General features: G+C 36.3%; 1 protein-coding gene across 9 annotated transcripts in view; it reads left to right on the plus strand.

The window, feature by feature from the left end:
• Window positions 1-15,774, plus strand: part of FRYL (FRY like transcription coactivator) — a 253,065-nt gene extending 237,291 nt beyond the window's left edge. For 7 of the 9 annotated variants that reach the window (XM_043906825.1, XM_043906824.1, XM_043906827.1 and 4 more), the window contains 8 exons: window positions 1,829-2,036; window positions 3,522-3,671; window positions 4,398-4,496; window positions 8,333-8,401; window positions 11,138-11,155; window positions 11,959-12,069; window positions 13,118-13,308; window positions 13,623-15,774. In XM_043906825.1, coding sequence (XP_043762760.1) covers window positions 1,829-2,036; window positions 3,522-3,671; window positions 4,398-4,496; window positions 8,333-8,401; window positions 11,138-11,155; window positions 11,959-12,069; window positions 13,118-13,308; window positions 13,623-13,881 — 1,105 coding nt within the window. In that variant the 3' untranslated portion in view covers window positions 13,882-15,774. The remainder of the gene's footprint in view (window positions 1-1,828; window positions 2,037-3,521; window positions 3,672-4,397; window positions 4,497-8,332; window positions 8,402-11,137; window positions 11,156-11,958; window positions 12,070-13,117; window positions 13,309-13,622) is intronic. The other 2 variants (XM_043906821.1, XM_043906823.1) reach the window with 1 other exon arrangement.
• The last annotated feature ends 217 nt before the right edge of the window (window positions 15,775-15,991 follow it).

A 15,991-nucleotide genomic window follows, 5' to 3' on the forward strand; every position in this document is an offset into this window, starting at 1 on the left:
CTCAAAATAATGTTCTTTATAAAGGCATCTAATTTAATGCATTATCTATCAGTGTATCTATTTCCCTATTCAACAATTTGAAGCTCTTATATAAAATGTAATATTAATGATCAAGTATATCAGAGTTTTACTCCTACAGTAAAATGTTTTTATTTATACTTCAAGTGATAGCAGTGTTTTAACACATACAGCCCATAAGGAGATGTTTCACTCTCAGTATATCTGGAATGCTCACCTGTATTTGAAAGTGTACACTCAGATATTAACGAGGGATCCTGGTGACACATGTTCATGTCACTGACCTGGATATGACAGTAGCCTGTGTACTCACTCGCTCATTGGTCAGACATGAATTCAGAGAAGTCAGGAGTGATGCAGGGACAGATACTCAGATACCTGGCTTTCTAAAAGGCTGCAGACAAGAGGGTTGACTTTGGCCAAGTACTGAAGATGAAACAGTAAGTAAAACATCCTTAGTAAATACAGAGGTGTATCTCCTCAAGGTTACAGGATACATTTTCTTAAAATCAGTCACCATAGTGACATCTTAAAAAAAATTAAATTTTTTGAGGTAGAATTTAAGTTTTCACTTCAAATGTCTGCTTCCTTTTGACCTTTTCTCCCCAATCTTTTCAGATCCCTCTCTTCTATATGAATTGCTCCGTAATTTCTGAATGGCCTTGTGGAGGCCTGTAATGTGAAATATACAATTTTAAGACCTTGAGTAACACATTTCTTTATGGAGTCTGACTCCAAACACTTCTTCAAGACCCAGGGTCACACATTTCTTTATAGGATGCTCAACCCAAATACCACATATACCTCCCTTTTTCTTCATTGTCTTACATTTGTGTGTATATATTATCTGACTGTGGGGATTATAGATTCCTCAAAGAAAATGGCCAGATCTTCTATTTCTTTGAGTCGGATCTGTTACTGCCACATTGCTAGGCACACAGCATGTGTCATGGCTTTGTAATCCTGGGTTTGGTCCCATAGAACTGGCCTCAAATTCTGGCTCTGTCATTTCCTACCCAGTAGCCTAGGCGCATCATTTAACCTCACTGAACTTTTTGTCCTTCACTGGTGAAAGTCAGGATAATAATAGTAGTTAACTGTCATGGAGTTTCTGTGAGGATTGAATGAAAACAGTCCATGTAAGGCACTTAATATATGGCCCTTGACACAAAAGTACATGACAAAAACTTTAAAAATATCATGATTGCCAATTTGGGCCTGTTCAAATAAAAAGCCTCCAACATTGACCATGTAAAATGAAGTCATTCTAGTCTTAGTCATAGAAATTACTGAAATTATTCCATAGCCCTAGCATATTGTAGAATTGCTCAATCACTTCAGACATGTCTGACTCTTTGCAACCCCATGGAATGTAGCCCACCAGACTCCTCTGTCCATGGGATGCTTCAGGCAAGAATATTGGACTGGGTTGCCATGCCCTCCTCCAGGGGATCTTCCTGACCCAGGGATTGAACCCACATTTCTGTGTCTCCTGCATTTCAGGTGGATTCTTTACCCATTGAGCCACCTGGGAAGCCCCATTGTAGGATTAAGTTGTTTTAAGGTGGTTGAGTGAAATTAAGATTTCTAAATCCAAAGATGCTAAGAAAGAACAAGATGCTAGAAAGAAGGGGATGAATAAGAGAATCTGCTTATTCATGCTTTCTCACAAAATTTAGATGGTCACCCATTTTCTGAAACAGTATGTGTACACATGTAAGAAATAATCTGCTAGATGATTTAAGGTATTTTAAATAATTGAGTGTATTCTTTTAAGACAATATTATGATGACTACGTATGTGTTAACAGTCAAGAGGAAGAAGAACAAGATGGTTTTCCAGAGGTACAGACATCCCCTCTGCCGTCGCCGTTTCTTTCCGCCATCATCGCCGCCTTTCAGCCAGCAGCGTGTGACGACGAGGAAGAAGCCTGGCGTTGCCACGTGGGTCAGATGCTGTCTGACACCGACGGCTCCTGCGCGGTGTTCACTTTCCACGTGTTCTCTAGGCTGTTTCAGGTCAGTAAGGTTGAAGATTTCTGAATTTGTATTACAGTTATCTGATAAAGTTACGGGGTTTTATCTAAAATCAGCATCTCAAATTTTAATATTCTCACTAGTTTCCTTTAAAGTTTTTTACTTTCCTAAGGCAGTGATAATGAAAATTTACACTTTGACATTGTAGCACTGCTAGGACATTATACAGTGACTAGTACAGATACTTCCCCTAAGGTAATTAGAGTGAAACTTCAAAATAACATTTGATCAAATTCTGGAATATGCTAAACACCTTCAAGGACACCAAAGAAATATAAAGGAGGGCTCCTGCCTTTAAGGAGCTTTCGGTCAGTATCATAAGACAATCTATCATGAAGTGTTCAATTCATTGGCACTTTCATTACTGTGTGGGGACCTTAAAATTTTTAACCAAGGCTGCTTCCATCCCTAAAAGTAATATGAGCTAACATTTATTTAGTACTCACTTAGATGTGTAAGGCACTAGGCTAAATGTTTAACAGTAATTCATTCCTACAACAGACCTATGTAATGTATTTTTAGCATTCTGTAGCTAGGGAAACCAAGGCTGACATTTAAGTCATTATTTTCCCAACTACCTACCACCTTTCCACCCCACCTAAGCAAATTTTGCCCATCTTAGAAGACCCAGCTCAGTACATAATCTCACTGAAGTTTTCCCAGCCTTCAGTCTTTCCCTCCTGGAAGTTCTTCAGTGCTTATTAACTGGAGCATTTATTTACTTAATTTTGTAGTTTTGCATTGCTACTTGGTTTTCTATTTATATTCTTTTCTTTCCAGAGATACAAATTTCTCCCTGCGTGAGACTGTGGCTTATGCTTTGTTTTAAATTAATCATAGTGACACCTAATGGTGCTACACATATACATGTAGGTACACATCCAAGTATTTGTATAGTAATTACATTGTTAATACCGCATCTGACTCATTCAGTGCTCACTATGGTTTAGGCACTGATGGTTTTATGTGAATGAATATTCTTGAGTTTTGAGAAGATATTGCCCTTGGTGCATTTCGATGGCTTCAGTTGAAGTCAGCAGGAGAGTAAACATATCCAAGGAGAGTAAACTACTTTTACTGAAAGTTTCCTTTGGTAGAATTTAACTTTAGAAGATCTAATTCCTCATGCATGTGACGGCTTTATTTCCAGCAATATCTTGCATGTACTCCTTCTCTCTTTCCTAATGGAAAAAATCTTAGGAATGGGGAGATGAATAGCATGTATCATTAGTTTCTTTTTTTCAGGAATACTATACAATAAATCTTTGATCGTTTTTAGAAATTATCATGTTTCCTAAAGAAGTGCCTAAAAATAAGGATTTACAGTTTGATTTTTAGGGTTCTATATATATCACTACAATCATAGTTTTAAAATAGAAAGTTGCTCTAATTATAAATTATGCTTTTTTACTTAAAGATTAAAAAAGGCTTTTATATGAAATACATTTTCTTATATTTTCTCCACAGTCAATTCAAAGAAAGTTCGGGGACATAACTAATGAGGCAGTCAGCTTTCTTGGTGAGAGTCTGCAGCGCATTGGTGCCAAATTTAAAAGCTCACTGGAAGTGATGATGATGTGTTCAGAATGCCCAACAGTCTTTGTGGATGCTGAAACAGTAAGTTTTTACATGAGGCTTACTTTATCATAAAAAGTAAATTGGAATGGCATCACTCAGTAAATGGTCTTTTTTAAAGGTAAATTGGAATTTTAAAGTCTAAAGGTTCATATTTTCAACTTGATTATAAATATCTAGCAAAATGTAGTTCCCGCGTACTATATGCAGTGACTTGTGACTATTTCTGATTCTGACCTCTTCCTGCCCTCACCTTTCACAGAGTCCTGGATGGGAAAGCTAAAGAATCATGCTTAGAGATGCGCACTTTTCCCTGATTCCTGAATCAAAGCTCCTAGGAGAGGGCTAGACACATTCCCACCACCCCACCCTCCCGCCCCCCGCCACCACCATGAAGAACCCAGCACGCCCTGGTCTTCTCCACTTGTCTCCAAGCACATTTGTAGATTATGTATTAAGACAGTTAGAGAATTATGGTTTTAAAAGCTTCAGGTGTATCACAAGGTGTACACTGGTGGGACATGCTACTTTTGCCTGAGCCACGTTTTAAAAGCATTAGAAGGCATGCTTATCCTTTCTGACATTCCTGAAACCACACCACACTCCTCTGTTTCAGTGAAAGGTCAGTCCTTAGTACAGGACAGTGGACAGTAGGGGACGCTGGCTTAAGATGGCTTGAAAATTCACTAACCCATAACCCCAAAGTTTTTGGTCTCAGGATTGTGATCAGAAATGGTGACCTGGATCAATGTGTTTCTGATTTGACAGCTGATGTCCTGTGATTTGCTAGAAACACTAAAGTTCAGTGTTTTGGAGCTGCAAGAACACCTGGATACATACAATGCCAAAAAAGAAGCAGCTGAGCAGGTCAGTCCCTTTTTACAATGTAAAAAAAAAAAAAAACAAAAACCTAGTTACTTGTGACACTAGACATGCTAACCTGGCAGAATAGCCGAGAGGGAAACAGGACCTCTTACTACTTGCCTCAGGGTTATGCTGAGAATGGTGGGGAACTTGGAGCTGCCTGTCCAGTAAATTCCTATCTTTAGCTTTTAGAAACTGGCCTTCTAAGAGTCTTAGAACACAATGGAAAACTCGCTTTATAAAAAGCTTCTGTGTGGAGACTGTATAGCTGCCGTCAACATTGCAAGTAGGAATATGAAAGCAGTATTTCCCTGAGCAATGCATATGATGTTGTGGTCCAGGAAACCTGCCACTTGTGACGAACTCGTTGATCTTTTTCCTGTGATGTGTATGGGTACATGGGCAAGCAAAGGAGAAATGAGCATGTGGTAGAATCTAGATACTGCCTGCACAAAAATGTTTCTTTAAATCCAATCTGGCACTGCAAAACACAGCAACTAGCTCTGTTCCCTGGGGGCAAATCCAGTATGTTTTCAATTGGCAGGGGCAGAAAAACTGACAGGAAAAAAATGGTTCTCCTTTACACACAAACTGCAGACAGGTATTTTTTTCCTAGGAGGTTGATCTTTCTTTAGTAAGTACTAAATATCTATCACATGTAAAGGCCTATGAAGAATGAAATGTAAAACCTGGTTCTTATTCCCTAAATATTCTAGATAGGAATATAAAGCACAAAGACTTTTGTGCCTTATGTAAATAATTCAGTTCAGTTCAGTCGCTCAGTCATGTCCGACTCTTTGCGACCCCATGAATTGCAGCACGCCAGGGCTCCCTGTCCATCACCAACCTCTGGAGTTTATTCAAACTATTGTCCATTGAGTCAGTGATGCCATCCAGCCATCTCATCCTCTGTCGTCCCCTTCTCCTCCTGCCCCCAATCCCTCCCAGCATCAGGGTCTTTTCCAATGAGTCAACTCTTCACATGAGGTGGCCAAAGTATTGGAGTTTCAGCCTCAGCATCAGTCCTTCAGTGAACACCCAGGACTGATCTCCTTTAGGATGGACTGGTTGGATCTCCTTGCAGTCCAAGGGACTCTCAAGTCTTCTCCAACACCACAGTTCAAAAGCATCAATTTTTTGGCGCTCAGCTTTCTTCACAGTTCAACTCTCACATCCATACATGACCACTGGAAAATAATTAGTAACCAAAGTAGGGATTATAGGATAAATAAAAGTACTGGTAATTAAAGAGACTTCCCAAAATCATGTAGGTCTAATAGAGAATGGATGCAAACCAAATCTATGATTTCCAAGAAGAGGTCACTTCTGACCAACAGCCAGTAAGACCAAATCATATAATTCACAGCAGAGGTACTGTTGCAATATAGTGGGACAAAAATGTTCTTTTCAGTAAATTGTGCTGAATCAATTAAAATCCTTACATGGAAGAGAAAAATGAATTTGATTCCTTCATAGGCAATCATGTCACTATTTTTTTTATCCTATCCCTTCCTTTGCTTCCTTTCTTCTTTTCTATCAAACAACTGTTTTTCATTATTCAGTTTTTGCCCCTCTAATAGTTTTTTAGTTGTATCGATACATTCTTATATATTCCTTGAGTCTTCTAAGAATCACAACTGCAAGCCTGGGGTATTCATCAGGACCCGCTCTCTTGGCTGAAAGTGAACAGTTTTTGTCTCCCCAGCACCATAAAACCAAAAAGCCTCTGTTTACCTTTTCAGCCTCCCAGATGCTACGGCCAGCTTTCTTAGCCTCTCCTCCTGCACATGATAAATACGGGAATGCATGCCCCAGGGGAAATGCACACGGATGCTGCGCTCCCTGCTCTGCAGCTCCCCTTTCTCCAGGATCCTGACCCTTAGCGCCTCACTACCTGTGACACCCCTGCCTTCCCAGCCCAGTGAAACTACAGGCCACTGCTTTTTGTTCAGCTTCTGAGCCCATGGACATGAGTGAGCAAATCCCCTAGAGTAACGCTGGAATCCAAGTAGGGCTCTCCTGATACTTTTCTCTAACTCCCTAAATATGACAGTTTGATATTTACTAATATTATCAATTATTTCGACTTCCTAGTTCTTTTTCAACTAGTTCTTACTTAACTTCCATAGTTGTCCTTCGAGGATAGGCCTTACATAAGCTACTCCATCACACCCAGATGCCAGACCTCTCCAGTTAATTTTTAACCTTTATTTGAGCCCTGAGTTACCCACCATGACGGGAAGACCGGTAACCTGAGAACCAGAGGTTACTCTGCACAGACGGTCCGTCGTGTTTTGTAAACACTGACTGGGAAGCTGGGACGCGGGCTCTCCAGGCCAGAGTGCGGCCACAGCACAGCCGGGCTGGAGCTTGTCTTGTGACAGCATGCACGTCAGAATTATGTTGGGTAGTGCCCCCCCCCATGCCATATCATAGGCATATAGTATAAAAATATATTTAGTAAGAATAAGCAATTAAAAATTTTTTTCATCAGCATACTGGACATATTGGGCTAGACTTGTGATGAGGATGATGAACCATATAGGCATTCTCACTTTTGTGTGAACAGACATTCATGTACAAACTCCATGATAGATGTCAGCTGAATTTTGCTGATAGAGAGAAATCTGCTGACCAGCTTTTGACAATGGCTGCCAGCAGCTGTATCTCACCAGGAGAGCCTAACATGTTTTTCTTCTGACATGCTGTCAAGCACAGAGCCTAAGGGCCCAGGCAGGCTGAGGGGCCGGGATAAAGGGACAGAAGGTCAAAGAGACTGTTCTGAAACAACCGAGACACCTAATTTTCATTCTTTGCGTGTAGACCGTTAAGCTACAACTGAGAATTTCAAATGTCTAACAGTGAAATATTTTCAAAGAATAAACAGTGTAACTCGTGGTTTTTCTCAAAGTCCTAATGAAAAATGTCTTAGTTTCATATATATAATTTCAAGCATAATTCACATTATTATATATTTGATAATATATTATATTCTAATTTTGTTATGTTTAAGCTGTCACATAAGAAAGAGCCAGGAGGTCAAAAGAACTGATTATTAATATCAAACTATTGAAACCTAAGTGCTTAGCTTGAAGGCTCTTAGCTTTCACTTCAGCTTGGAAATTCTATGAGTTCAGTGTTTTTCCCCACTAAACCACAGTACTGTTATTTTCTTTTTATCTGGCCAAGGAAAAGTTACCTTAAATAAATATCCATCTTTAGGACTAGCCCCTGGATAAGGAAAATCACATTTGGCTTCTGCAACCAGTATCTCTTTGGAGATAACACATTTGTCATACATTGCTGTCCAAAAAGGAAGGAAAAAAACCAAGATTTTTAAATGGATTTTAGTTTCTGTTTCACTAATTAAAAGTGACACACATCTGAGAATTACACTTCTGATAAACGAACAGACCTGGTTAATTCTAAGTTGCCTTTATTAAACTGACAAGAGGGGAAGCCCACTTTTCATTTCTCCATCTTACATTAGACACAGGTCAAGTATAGGTTGTGAAGATTCCCAGTAAAATCTATAAGGATGAATATTCTTTACTGAAACGGAGCACCACAAGTCCCTGGGATAGAAGGGAGCTGACTGCGTTTCCGTTAGTAAACTGTCCCCAATGTGTGCGTGTTGCCCCGTAGACCGCATCCTCTGCTTGGGTTTGTTGCACACAAATGATTCTGCTCAAGTGGAGGTGAAAGTCTACAACCAATCCTAGAAATTCAAGTTCACTTTTTAAGATTTTTGTTCTGTAAGTGCAGGCTGTTACAGTACCAGTTTCATTGTGTACTATGCAATTACTGTATTAAAATTTTACTGTCACTTATTTCTTCAGTGGTTAGACAATTGTAAGAGGACATTTGGTGCCAAAGAAGACATGTATAGGATAAACACAGATGCACAAGTAAGTTTCTTATTCTTAGTTTTGCTATATTTCTGTATCAGGTAAAATAATGTATATGCTCAAATGTCTTTATTTGCTATTCCTAAAAATAAAGAATATTTGTAACATTTTTCATTTTTGTTATCAGAACAGTTTTTGTAAATGTTAGGTTCAGTGGAATGTTGGCTTAGTAATGAAAAACTCACTTTAATAAAAATGAATGACCAGCTTGTGATTGAAACTTAATCACATTCAATACATAAGCTCGATGAATATCTAGATAGTCCAGATTGACTTTTAGTTGCATCTGCCTCTTGAAAAATTTTTTCATTCTGCATTAGTATTCTACAGATAAATTGGTCAAGAAAGCAAACTGGAATAATACATTCATATTAGTCCTTCCAAAGATGAAATTCTGGTTGGATAAGTTATGGTTTTTACTAGTAAAATTCAGTGAAAAAAATAGTAATATAGAGAAGAGTGCACATATATAACACATATATTAAATGAGGATAAAATTAAGACCTACAAATTATTTTAATAGAAGTGTAACTTTATAGGGGCAACATGCATTAATCAATTAATAGCCTCTGCATTTGACATCAGAATTCTAATCTTTTACAATGTCAGACTGTCATAAAAGTTACTGTAGTACTGTAATAAAAATTTGAAGTTTTACAAAACTGAAATGTTGAGAAAGTAGCAGTATACTCTCACTAAATGTTAACTGTTTGCCAGGCATTGTGCTGAGCATTTCATATTCATTATCTCTACCATACAATTTAGTCTAGTAGGTGCTATAATTATCCCCATTATGCAGATAAGGATAAATAATAAGCAATCAATAAATATTTTTAAATAAACAAGGAGAAAATTATATGCAAATTAAAATCGAAACTCAAAGAAGCTAATTTATCTAAAATCAGTAAGTAAATAGGATTAAGATTCAAACCTAGAAAGCCTGACTCCGAATCCTGCTCTGTTATAAAGAAATTGTCATGTCATCCGTGTAAAGAAAGAAACAAGGCAAGATAAGGGATTAATCTCAGACTAGAATTAGATCCTTTGGTTCTAATTCTGTATTTGCCACTACGGCTTAAACAAAGAACAGACTGCTTTTCTCAAATATAAATTAGGTGGTTAGACTAAGTATTTCTTGTATCCCTTCTACCTGATGACAAGGAGTTCCATCTCAGAAGTCTATGTCAATTAAAATAGCTTGAGGTTTTCTCCTGAGTAAAAAGTGAAAACTCTTCACATTTAAGCCTTCCATTTATATCTTAGCTCTCCTTTCACATTCAGCTCCTTGAGAGGAGAGGTCTCTTTTTATGCAACATTATGTACTATCTGTTCCTATATACCAGTATAGCCATTTGCCTAATAAGCACTCAATAAATATTTAAATATTTAGTCATATATATTTATATAATCACATATATATAATCATTTGGTAAATGAAAGGATTATGTATATGCAAATTTCAACATACTAAAAAGCAATATTTTTAAAGGTACAGTGTTAACATTTTGTGTGGTTTCTAGTAATTCAAAACTAAGAAATTAATTATGTTTGTTATTTCCTATAGTTGTGATAATTATAAACTTTATCAGTGATATCTTTTCCATTACATCCTAAGTGGATGCTATGGATCTGTGTGTGTGGAGTCAGTTTTTATTTATGTTAATAGAAATGAAGATATATTTAAAACTCAAATAGTTTCCATACAAAACTGTATGAAGTAAAACCTCAGAAATTTAGATATGCTAATATGTTTGACATCGAATTGTGCTCAAATAACATTCACAGAATGACCATCCACGTAATTTATGGTAAGTTGTTCAGAGCTAAAGTTCACCTATGCTTAGCAAATCCCTTCTAAATTGATAGCAATAAATGTTATATAAACAGTGCTTCAGAGGAAACTATTTAGAAAAGCAGATTTCAAAAGGGACTTCTGAATATTTCAAAAGCAATATTTACATTATGATGATTGCTGCTTTAATTAGAAGTAATTCTTCTCCTTTAATGAGACTAGGTCTAAGTTGCTGTAGATATTTTCATGTAATAATTTTTAAATATTCCATAAGCTGGATGTTTGAATCAAACCTACTTGGGTTAAATTTCTGAGGTTTAGTAAACTTCATTTGAAATGCAATTTAAAACACACAACTGCTCTCAATATTTTACCTTCTGATTCAGCACTAATTATGGTAATTTATGATTTCAGTAGACAGCAAAGGGTAAGAAAGCAAGAACAAGCCGTTTCAGAGATAATATTCTCATGGGCAGATACTTAATTATATAAAATTATATGCCAGTTCTCTTCTGAGAAGTAGGAGTACTCATTACATTTCTTACTGTAATTGGAAGTTTTCCACTTTACTAACAGAAATTTGTTACATTTAGCTTTTTTTAAGGCTATAAAAATCCAGATAGATGACCACTTTCAGTAGCCAACTTCCCAACATCCCACTAGTTTGATTTTATTCTTTATAGCTTTTGCACAATAAATAAACTATAGCCTAAATGTAATTTAGCTGTTATTTGGCAAAGAGTGAAAAACACCCTGGATTGTTATAGAAATGTCTAAAAAACTTTATTCTGGAAATGGCATCATAAATTTTTCTTTGGGGTGTAATTAAATGTTCTTCAGTTTGCCTGGGACATCTGTGACCCTAGTTAAAATGATTTCTGACACTAATTCTTGGTCTTTTTCTTCCTTTGTATTTTTTGTGACCCGATCACCTTCTTGCTTAGCAAATGGAAATTCTAGCAGTAAGTGACCTGTCTTAATTTATAGACTACTTATCCATGTCAGACAAACTGGTTTCATTTGCCATTTGTGACCTAGCAATGTTTTATCATGGACTGCTTTAAGAGTAGTTTGTGCTTTAGTTTTGCATATCCCTAATCCATGAAATGTTTTAGTCCTACAAAGATAATGAGGTTTTATAATTAATATGTACAACTAGCAGTTGCCTTTTTACACATCTCTAATGAATCTTCTTTTAAATTTCTTAATAGTCCAAGTGCATTTGTTAATTTGTCTTGTTTCAGTGAGATTATAAATTTTTTTTTTTTTTTTAGAAAAAGGAATTAATTTAAAAAGCAAACTATTCTTACATTTTAGATGAGAGGTTATCCAAAGTTTTACTTTTTGCTTTATCAAGCACTTGTTGATAAATGCAATGAGATATATATCTCAATGTAGCAAGAGTATATGAATTTGTAAATTATTTTCATTATGAAGTTAAAGTTTTAAGTTCTAGTGAATCCTTTTTAAAGCATTCTATTTATTGCCTGCTAAAAAATTATATTTGTCTAATGTGAAAATGTATCACACTAAAAATGAATTATGTAACCAATAATCTTTAAATTTTTATTTTAATCCCAGTCTTCAGAGCATCTTTCATCTGTGTTTCGTCAACTTCATACCATATTAACTTGCTTACTGCAGAAAAATAAATCTCAGAACAATTTAAAATAATTATTTACTTATAAGTTTTTATTGGAACTTTGTTGTCTCGTCAAATATGGAAAATAACACCTGCATTTAACATGGCGTTATTTACTTCTAGGAACTGGAGCTCTGTCGAAGGTTATACAAATTGCATTTTCAACTGCTGCTTCTGTTCCAAGCCTACTGTAAACTTATCAACCAAGTCAACACAATAAAAAATGAAGCAGAGGTAAATACTCAGTTATACTAGGCATTAGTAACTGATCGTACAAAATTAAAATACATTCATACTTATTTCCTTGTAGGAGTGCTGAAGTAAAAGTCACTCATGGAGAGTGGCTAGTCGGTCTTTTTTTTATCCCCCCTAGTTAAGTATTATCAGTTTTTGAAATGATGTGCTATTTTAGGACCAGTTAGTAAATCTGAAAGCAGATATCCAGTGATCTAAAAGGTTTGTGAATCTTAAAGTTCGCAGTATCAGCAATAGATCATCTGTAATCAGAAATCAAGTGAAGCACGTCAATTCAATAAAGACAAAATTGTATTATGAAACCCCCTAACATCTTGTCCATGTAGTATTTCTGTAGTTTTAGTAACTCACACAAGAATAAACACGTCAAGAACACTGTGAGTATTAGAAATCATAGCATGAATAGATTCAAAGATAGGGGCTTTAGAATCTTTCCCTCTTGCCAACCACTGGTACCAGAACTATCACCAAGTTAAATGCATTTTCTAAAATGGTTAAATTTACTTAAAAAAAAAAAAAACACACACATACATACTGGTTTATATAAAATACCCTGGAGAAATAACCCTTTAAAATATAAAGGCATCTCATTACTGTCAATTTTTTTTTTCATGATCCTCCCAGAATTCCAGGCCTTATGTTACAAAACAATAATATAAATGTATTTTTACTATCCAAGATGAAGTATGTATAACATATTATCATATGTTAAAATTTAGACCAATATAAACATTGTTTTACTTATTTACTTATTGTTTTACTTATTACAACATATTGATAACATTTATTACATTTAAGATAACCTGTTGTTTTATCAGAAGTATCTAAAGACTACTGTTTGGCAGCTGAAATTATTCCAGCTGAATAGAGAACTTGAAATATTAACTGTCCTAAGTTTAACAACTGAAAATAATCTTAAAGAGAAAATATTACCATCATCAGATGTAATTTCACAGCTAAGTAAGTACTCAGTGTTGTTACTGAATGTACAAATTTGATCCTTTTAAGGTATATTTATTTCTTTTAGGTCTTCAACATGTCAGCAGAACTTGCCCAGTTGGAAAGTATCCTCAAAGAAGCCGAGTCTGCTTCAGAAAACGAAGAAATTGACATTTCCCAAGCTGCACAAACTACTATAGAAACTGCCATTCATTCTTTAATTGAAACTTTGAAAAATAAGGAATTTGTATCAGCTGTAGCGCAAGTCAAAGCTTTCAGGTAAAATGTGAAGGGATTTATAGGAGATGCCTTCATACTTAACTGGAAATGTATGATGGCGTTTGGGTTTTCAACTTGATGTCAGTCTTTGTGAAAGGAAAACATGACCTTATTTTGTACACTTATCAATGCAATGACACCAATTTTAGACTTTGTTCATTCTCTGTGCTACTTTCAGTAATATTTGTTAAAATGTTAAAACAGATCCTCAGTGATTCACAAGGACATTACTTTTTGTAAGTATTAACTTAAAAGTACTTAATCTGGAATGATTGCTGTGAATCTCAGGACTTACAAATCCTATGTGCTTTCAGATCTCTCTGGCCCAATGACATCTTTGGCAGCTGTGAAGACGCCCCTGTCCAGACGCTGTTACACATCTATTTCCACCACCAGACGCTGGGCCAGACGGGAAGCTTTGCAGTCATAGGCTCTGACCTGGACATGTCAGAAGCCAACTACAAACTGATGGAACTCAACCTAGAAATAAGAGAGTCTCTACGCACGGTGCAATCATACCAACTCCTCGCACAGGCCAAACCAATTGGAAATTTGGTGAGCACTGGATTTTGAGAAACTTCAGGCATTCAGGAAAAGACTGAACTGAAGATGATTAAGAATATTAACAAGCACCTTTTATGGACCCTTGCAGTTCACTGATGACTTTTTCTGGCAGCATCCACAACCCCAGTGTAACTAATGCCAAACTTTCTCAAGGTAAAAAAGAATGTCAGAGCCACATCTGAAGGGGAAAAAACTAATCATCTAACGGCTGCCAATACCTCCCACAATAAGCGTATAAAGAAAGAATTTTTTAAATGACTTTACCTACGTGAAAAGAAAAGGGCTAAAAGTGATGCATACAAATACAACACTTTCTGGAGAAAGAAAAGAATTATAAGAATGTTTGCAATAATGGCCTCTAATACTGAGACATTAGAAAGCAGGTAAAATGAGGCTGAAATCGAGGCTGGTTCATTTTAGCTGAAGACCTGCAGAGCTGCTTGGGTTTCTAGCAGTCACAAGCATAATCGACAACTGATGCTTAATCATCTACATGAAGAACATCCATTCGGATAGATAGACACAGAAAGACTTACTTGCAAAAACCATTGATTTTTTTTTTTTTCCCCCAATATGTGGGATAAGGGCGTGGGTGTTTCGTTTTTTTTTTGGTCTGTATAAGGAATTTTGTGTGTGTGTGTGTGTGTGTGTGTGAGCTGAGATGTGTGCATATGTGATAGTCATATTTTCAAGGTATGGGTGTTTGGTGATAACGTCTCAGAGCATGCCTAAAAGAGCACTGCAAGATTATTTTTGAAAAAATTTATTTTATTAGATCTAACTCTTCATAGTGTGTAAATGTTAGGACATTTTAATAATATTTTAAAACTGGGCTTTCCCAGTATTTCGAAAAGAAATAATATATCTGTTAACGTTATTGGAATGCTGCTCAGTTCTCTGATCAGTGCTTATGTTACAATTGTTGATAACTAACCAAAGTAGATGCCTGCGGAGACTTTAAAATGTACAATAAAGATGTATGCTGCCCGTCAGCGCTTCTCATTAGAAAAGTTAACTTATTTTACTCCATAATTATTATAGAAACTGTATAGATTAATACTGGTATTGTCTTGTACATTTGTGCAGTGCACTGTTATACAAGAAGAGGTGTACAAAGCTAAAGAAAAAAACTGTGGTCATTGATGGTAGAATATGTGACTTGCAGGCCCTGGAAGTCTGCAGAATTCAAGAAGAGAGATGCAAATGCATTTGTATATGTTTATGCAGGACTCACACGTTTCACTCTTAAGGAACCCGGGGCTACGGGGGAAGATGAAAGGAAGCCTGAAGACTGACTTAACCAAAACATGCAATACACTTTTAGTCACTGTCCAAGTCTGCAGTATAACATGGACTGGATTTCTCTGTCCTTTTTTTAAAATAGCATTTTGTAAAAGAAATGAATGTAGTCCCACAAATTCCTCTGATTTGAAAGGAACACCTTGTATTTTTTATATGCATCTCTTACCCACTGTGACTTTTCTTTTAAACTGGGCTCTGGGGTTCCAGAGCTTAGAATGTAGAAATGAAATGCTTAGCTTTGCCTTTTCTTGGCGATGCGGACCCTGCCAGAAATGTAATTATGCTCAAGTGCATTAACTGAGGGCGCCATGCACGCCACTGGACTGCTGACTAGAGTTATGTTACCTATAAAATTCTGTAACTGGTCACAGCACATTCATAATCACTGTATTTTTTGACCCTGATAAAAACAATTATTTTGATGGTGTTCTGGTACTGTAAATGGTGTCCTTTAAATTATTTAATGACTTCTGGGTGTGGGGCAGGAAGAGAGCAGTGGTGTCTGGAGACACACCACACTTTACATCCTATCTCACCATCCCCTATTTTTCTCACCCTCCTTATATCCTTTTTGTTAAAATAAAAAGCATTGTAGCTCTTGGTCTGTGTTGTATTTTAAGAAAGGATGAATGATTATAGTGTGCCTCATTAAGGAACTTTTCAAATGTTGCCTTCACTATTCCTAAAAAAAAAAAAAAAAAGTTGTCCTTCAAAGGGGTAGAACACATTTAGTTCAATTGACTAATTACCCAAACCTTCCAAACATTTGAAATTTCCTTTTCCTATTCATATGTAACTAAGTCTATTACTAATGTAA

Source organism: Cervus elaphus, chromosome 6 (assembly GCF_910594005.1).
Source record: "Cervus elaphus chromosome 6, mCerEla1.1, whole genome shotgun sequence".
Classification (NCBI taxonomy): domain Eukaryota; kingdom Metazoa; phylum Chordata; class Mammalia; order Artiodactyla; family Cervidae; genus Cervus; species Cervus elaphus.